Here is a 7,163-nt window from a genome sequence, read left to right as displayed (position 1 = left end):
GGGTCATGAAGGCCTACTTTTTATGTCCTTCCCCTGATTGTCAGCACTAAAAACCATTAAGTTCAACAGAGCTGATGTGCTTACTGCCTGCAGGCCACCTGCTGAGAGCACTGAGCAGTCCTGCCGTAAGACGGAGAATGGCCAAATTAAATTCACATTCACACAGGGCAATGGGCACCACTGTGTGGGGAGGGAGACGACTAGCTGCCTCTAGGGGGCAGTGTCTACAAGTGAACGCTCCTGTAATGCAGTCTGTCACCTGCTATGATCAGAAGACCAATACTTGAAACTTTTTCAACACCCCCTTCACCATCTCTCTCAGGTCACTAGCAGTACTGTAATAAGCGTCTTATTCTTTGACTGATATGGGTTTTTGAAGACCAATATTTTTGTACTGAATAGCCAATATTTTGTGCAGATTTTCAATATCTTAAAATTTTACCATTTTCATACCCCAAAATTAAAAGTATTCAGTGTTTCTGCTAGAATTCTATTCCTGTCAGGGTAGAAAAGCCCCTGAAACAGCATTTACATCACCATGGGACACTAAAACTCTCCACTGTAACCCAGAATAATACTACTAATAATCAATACATAAATCAGCAAACTGATCGGTCTAAATGTAGTCTTGTGTCACATCATTATGCGATGGCTTTAACAGAAGCAGCCCAGCCGGCTGAGAGTTGGTTGACAAATCCAAAACTCACAAACTCTGTTCTGCTCAAACAGACACTCCACATATCAGAAGGGAGCAAGTGCAAACATGATCCATTGTGGGAATTATCAGCCTATTTTTATACATATATAAAACATAAAATAACATGTAAAACAAAACAATTGGTGTGGATGGTGAAGCCTGTGATCACTTGCCAAAAAAGTCAGAGATCTAAAATGTTTGCCTTAGGTTACAGTAGCTTTCACGAGGCCATTGAACCACGTTTTGACACAGAAAATCAGTCCCCGACTTACTGGCGTTGACATGAAAGGGATCCTCTGGGTTTCCCTTTCTGAAAGATGGGCTCACGGTGACAGAGTTATTATATAATTCATGTCAAAATGCTCTCCAAGGAATTCTTATCCCTGCACCCCATCAGCCCAGCGGATATCGCAGATGAATGCAGGTTCTATTGCCCGGCTGATAAATCTTAGTAGGGCAAATCGTTCAGCAGGATATCATGGAGGGAGATAGGGGGGTTTTGTCCCGGCTATAGGCCTGTAGGAAGAGATTCAGAAGATAAATGCTGCTAAATGAAATAGACAGGCGGGGAGAGGGGCCTCAAAAGGCCATAGCTCCTCTGCATTCCTGTTGAGTAATATTAGAGTTTTGCATTCATAACAAGCCATAGCAAGGTGTTACACTTTGTATGACACAGTTTCTGCTTTCAGGAGGGCCTGCCTTGTTTATCGACTCTGCGGCTTTTGGTCGGTGTTTCAAAAAAAGCCCAAAAGTCTCAGGCGGCATCGCTTCCCAGGCCCCCCTTGGGAGGAGCTATTGTCCGGGCCAGGAAGCCTCCCCAGCCCGCAGGTATAGAATGACAAGGCTTTATATGCGGCTACCTATAGATGGGAGCTAGGGAAGGCAAAACGGAACATCCAAAAGGAGAGTCCGAATGCTGCTTGTGATGAATTTTGCATCGACGGTCGTCTTTCTGGTTTCTGCTCGGCCGTGTTGCAGCAACAGGTGCAGCACTTTAACAAATGAGCGGCAGCAAAGAGTGAGGGATAATGTAGCATGTAGGGACTGTGTGTGTGTGTGTGTGTGTGGGGGGGGGGGGGCTGCGGTTAGTACTAGGACTATATGTGCAATCATGTAATAAAACTACTTAAAGGTATCGAGAGACCTTTGAATGACCCTTACTTTCTGTCATTCATACCGTATTGACAGTACCATAGCTGTTATTATACAGTAGTGTAGGAATTAAAGTATCTAAATTAGATCTTATAATTTGTGAAGGAAGGGTTTAAAATAGCATTAGTCGTTTATTGTCAGGAAGGACAAATCAGGAAGGACATTCTGCCCAGGCTTAACTTTTGCCATGAGTGACATTTTTGTTTTTTTGGTAAAAACAAAAGCTCCTCTTTAGTGTTTCAGTCGACGCCACTTTCAAAGCGCTGTGGCCGGAGGAACAGAGAAGCAATGAAAGCCAAAGCGACAGAGCCTTCATCCACTCATCTAAAAAAAAAAGTCTCAATTCTACAATTGCGACCTTGGGAAAATATTAAAAAGTAGATTTCTGAGTTTAGAACTTTGTTCACTTTGGGAGTATAAGGTTCCATGTGGCCTTTTGGACAGAAAATGGTAATCACAAGGAGACTGAAGTTAACATTGTGAAGAAAAAGTGCAATTTCAATAGGTTTGTAAATTAGTTTTGCTGTATGGGATGTCAAAACTTCTCATTTTGAATATCTCAACATGGAAACTCATAATTCCAAGCTGACAAAATGTAGTTTGAAAGTTAATCTGGAGGAAAATAATAATAAGACACACTACATACGGGTTCAGCTTTCCCAAAGTGTCCAAAGTTTGTGTACACTTCCATTTACAACTCTACTATAGCACAAAAAAACACGTCTTTAAAAAAAAAATCTGTTGTTTTTCTCAATAAAAGGAGGGAAAAAAATAAGATTCAAGTCCTGTGATCACAAACCTTGGCCATGAAACCTTTGGGAAACTGTAGAGTTGTGTTGGTTGAACAAATGAAAGAAAAGTAGCCACATAGGACAAATTAGCCAGTTGATTCTTTTAGTCAGTACCATTGTGTTTTATGTTTGAACCAGAGGGCAAAGCTGGTGAGTGAGAACTAGGAAACAAATGTAGAAACAGTCTTATCAATAACTTAGAAAAAAACACAGGCACCAAATAAATATTCATATCATTAGTAAATATACAAAGTACTTCTTGCAGTTTACAGACAGTAGGCTATCACATCGTAAGAACGTCACAAAAATACATCTGATCCCACCTCTGAGTTACTTTCCCTTCGCTTTTTAATGTGAATCTGAAAAAAGTGCTTTGCTGTGTAAAGTCCTCTCTTCAACGTCCATTGTCGACTCTCCGCAGTCGACCTGCTCCTCTGTTTGTTAGCACTTCAGAATAGCAAAATATTATATTCTGTTTGTCTTTTAAGCTTTTGACAAATGAAAAGCAATAAAGTCACTGTACATGCATATATATACACATTAATTGTACCACTTTAAAAAGTCACAAGTTTTGATCCAAAATGAAACAGCCACCGTCTGAAGTTTGACGACTGATGGCAAAATGATTGCTTGCATGGAAGTAGAACTCTCTACAGAATAGTATTGAAGTTTTTAGCTATATTCAGACATCTGCTTACAAGATAGTAGCATTTTGAAGAAGTCAGTCATCGGTATCCAGGGAATGAAACGCTTCCTAATGCCAATCTTATTAACAACTTGTCATCTTTGCCACACTGGAGACAATACAAGATTATACAGCTGGGTTGACTTTGGTCATATCAGTGCTTGTGTGTGTGTGTGTGTGTGTGTGTGTGTACATGTATGAGTGTAAAGAGCAAACACACATCACCATCAAAGTGTGATTTCATACTCCTGTCAGTGGAAGACCTAGATTTAATATATGTGCCCCTAAACCTCCTGGGATGGTGTTGCTCAGCTATTTCCTTCTTCCTCTATGTGTTTTTTTTTCTCTCTGTGCATCAACAGCAGAAACTTCCGCTAATCCGGAAGGTTCAGATCCAACTGAGTTTCCGGACGGTAGTCTTTCCAGGTCCTCCATTGATTGCTCAATCAAGCTATGTGCCGAGAACAGGGGTCCATGTTAGGGGGGCGAGTCGTAGCCCGCCGCCTTTTTCAGTTTCCCCCCCTCCGACCGTCCGCTCAGTCGTCCGGCCGTCGGCCTCGGCCTTTCCTGGCGCGATGCCGGCGTCTTCGGCGCTCTCCGCGGCCGGCGTGGTGGTGGTGCGTGTGGTGGTGCGGACTCTGGCTGTCCCTCAGCCTTCGCACCATCTCGTGGTCCTTGTTGCCCAGCACCCGGGGCAGGAAAAGAGAGGCTTTGTCGGTGCTTCGGGTTTTGAACCCTCGCCGCGGCCGGCCTTTGCCGTTGATAGAAACGTACCACTGGCGCTTGGCGCTGGCGCGACGCTTGCCGCTGCCGCCCCCCGGTGGCGAGGGCTGCTCGGTGGAGTGGTGGCGAGACGCGTAGGTGTTGTAGCCCAACTCGTGGATCCGCTCCACGAACTCGCACTCTTTGTTGAACACGTCCTGGGAAGAGGAGGAGGAGGAGGAAGAAAACGGTGAACAACTTTTATCATGCAGCTTGTCGTACGGTCGGTCATATATTTTTTTTTCACAGCGTAACTTCTCAAAGACACACCGAGTGTTTCCAGTCAAACGCCGCTGTCAGTCACACAAGACTCCTATCAGGCACCAAGAAAAGGGAAATCGCCACAAAATGATGCAATTTACACCAGATAAAGATTACAATGAGCTCTATGCAATCACATCTCCATGCCTTGTTAGTCGAGGCCTTCAGACTGCTGCTCCTGGGCCACTGTGAAAGAGGTGTGAGGTGTTTGGGTGTGGGTGAGTTAACAGATTGATTAGATAGGTGTGGGAGCTGAGATCTGTGCTTACCGAGGCGTACAGCCGTCCTTTATCATTCATGGCCAGATATCTCCCGGAGAAAATGCCTTTTATGGCCACGACACCCACATCCACCGCTGTGATTTCCATGATACCTGCAATACAGAGATAAATGATATTATAGGCTGCAATTATGGGATTCACATGTGTGTATTGGATGTTATATGTATGGGAATTATAATAATATGAGTTATTTAGTAGCTCATTTAAATGAGTAGCCCAAAGATTTATTGATGTTCAAAGTTTAAGTGTCCCTTTAAGTTTGAAACATAATTATTTTGGAAATATAGAAATAATAATTAGCGTTCAAGAATGTATAACTTGTTAAAAAAAAAAACCAGTAAAAAAAAAAAAAAAAAAAGCGCAAACATTAAATTCATTTTACTCACGGTTAGAGTGAATAAAATGAATGTCCGATTGGATTTGCCACCTCTGCCTGCTGTATTCAGGATGTGTATTGGCTTTTTTAATCAGTGGTTGATTAGTCAATGGCCTATTCAGCGGTTTGGAAAGGCTCTAATTGTCGCTGATTAGATAAATACATCCGTTAGGACAGCGCCTTTGTCCCGCCTGGATGTTAATTCTTGTCTGATACTTCTAATGCACGCACGCGCGCGCCACACACACACACACACACACACGCACGCACACAGGCACACACACACACACACACACACACACACTCACAGAAAGTCAATACAACTGACGAGCCTCAGTGACTAACTGACCGTGAAACTAAAAAAAAATCCTGTTAGATTGATCAGACGCGTTGACAGAGAAATTATGAATATAGACTGACCTCCAATATGGTTTATGGATATACTGTATATTGCATATTTTAAGCATATATAAACATATATATTTAAGCATATTTTGAACATCTATTTACCTATAACGGAAGCTAAATGTTAGGCTATATAATTTGATCACACGTTCCTACATTTAACAAAATCTTTGAATCAAGAATTCGGCCCCAAAATATTATTCCACTTCACTAAGGCTCTGATCCATCACCACAGCACAAAGTTCACCTACAGTCCCATCACACATTTAGCTGCAGGCAAAGTGTTTGGTGTATTTTGATGTATCTCCCCGTGCGTAAAACTGAGTGAATACTCACTGAACGGGTTGTTTTCCTCCAGTGATCCATCTATTTTCCCATTGGTGTGGATTTGTAAGTGATATTTAGTAGCGCAGTAGAGTTTCCTGCGTCTCGGCGCTCCTCCAAGGTGTTCATACACTCCTCCGCGGCCCCCCGCGTCCCTCCGCTGCCGGGGGTCGCAGGCCTGGCCCGGGGCGCAGGGGGCCCGGGAACTAACGGGATCCAGCAGGCTCAGCAACACCAGCAGAGGAATCATCAGCATTGTGGCATGGCCGGGGAGCGACGACTGTGGCGAGAAAATAGAAAATAGCTGCCGGCGCTCGGGGTCCCATTAAAGTGTCGGGGGCCCAACGCTGGAGAGCTCCAGCCCCGCGCACATCCGAGCCGACCGACACCGTGACAGCAGCACCGGGGTGGGATCCGCTCCTCTCCGCTCCTGCTGGAAAACCCTCCTGTGGATCCGACTGAGAGCCTCTGCTCAGACTGAGCGCAGATATAAAAGAAGCTTGCGGTGACAATAGGCTGAACTCCGACCAATTGATACAAAGGAAAGGGGGAGGCAAAAGGTATCAGCCCTGTGTGAAGTGAGAGACTGCGGCGTGGATAAAATTACACAGTGGCTGAGTGCGGAACAGCTCTCTCCTCTGAACTCCTCTTCTGAAATATCCCAAAGAGCAATTAGACATCCCAAATTATACAGGCAGGCTGAGACTGCAGCAGGCAGAGCAACAGGTGAGGGACAGGACTCTTGTTGGATCCTCATAAATCAATAAGTAATCCTGTAAATCTTTTAATAGTTACAACTTTTTTCAATTTGCATTTAAATTGCATTCCCTTTTGATTAACATTATTTTGTTTAGGCTAAATAATATAAGGGCTAAATGTTCTTTTGCCACTTCTCCTTTGCATGGCTTCATTGGACCATTAGTTCAGGCCCTATATCTCACAAATCTCCCACTGAATGCCAGTGCTCAAGATATTTTATGGAGCATTCTGAAATAACAGAACATTTCTCGCACTCTTGGTTTTGGGTGGTCCTTGTCTACATCAAGTAGAAATATATTTATCCCCGTTTAGCAGGTGCTTGCCAAGCTCACGCAGTAAAACCATCATTACAGACTGAGGTCAATATCAAGTTTCTGTAATTTGTAATTTGCCTTGAATCAGTGCTTCTTGATGGCAGCAAAGTCCTGCATGTGGCACAGAAGCGGAGCATCCACTTCTCCCGGCAGACAGAGCGGAGGGGGTGGCAAGCCGCCACTGTAGATTAACTTGTGGGAATCAAACCGTCGACCTCTTGTCTCGGCAGTTAAGGTTTCCGACCCCGCTTTGTCCTCAAGCATTTATACGCTCCTTCTTCCTCCTGAATGGGAAACACTGGCCACCGTCGCTATACGGGTAGTTTCTCTGGAAGCTGGATAGGAAAAGACAAATC

The 7,163-nt window shown here is 44.0% G+C and overlaps 1 protein-coding gene across 1 annotated transcript; it reads right to left on the bottom strand.

Moving 5' to 3' along the window:
- Window positions 1–3,849: 3,849 nt before the first annotated feature.
- Window positions 3,850–6,170, bottom strand: fgf3 (fibroblast growth factor 3). The gene is made up of 3 exons (XM_071543761.1): window positions 5,747–6,170; window positions 4,618–4,721; window positions 3,850–4,245 (listed from the first exon to the last, which is right to left on the bottom strand). Exons 1-3 carry the CDS (start codon window positions 5,988–5,990, stop codon window positions 3,862–3,864), a joined length of 732 nt encoding a protein of 243 aa, XP_071399862.1. The 5' UTR covers window positions 5,991–6,170; the 3' UTR covers window positions 3,850–3,861.
- Window positions 6,171–7,163: the final 993 nt, after the last annotated feature.

This window comes from Centroberyx affinis, unplaced genomic scaffold, assembly GCF_046629955.1.
Source record: "Centroberyx affinis isolate AG114_WGS23_722 - 3 ecotype Tasmania unplaced genomic scaffold, CSIRO-AGI_Caff_v1 ptg004375l_1, whole genome shotgun sequence".
Classification (NCBI taxonomy): Eukaryota; Metazoa; Chordata; class Actinopteri; order Beryciformes; family Berycidae; genus Centroberyx; species Centroberyx affinis.
Note: the sequence above shows the minus strand (reverse complement) of the source record. Positions and strands in the feature narration are given on the sequence as shown.

Excerpts from the sequence above, each read along its gene's own strand:
- fgf3 (XM_071543761.1), bottom strand. The coding sequence starts at position 5,990 with ATGCTGATGATTCCTCTGCTGGTGTTGCTGAGCCTGCTGGATCCCGTT. Across the intron at positions 4,722-5,746 it reads GGAGGAAAACAACCCGTTCA|GTATCATGGAAATCACAGCG; the intron begins GTGAGTATTCAC and ends TCTGTATTGCAG. Across the intron at positions 4,246-4,617 it reads AAGGACGGCTGTACGCCTCG|GACGTGTTCAACAAAGAGTG; the intron begins GTAAGCACAGAT and ends TCCTCTTCCCAG.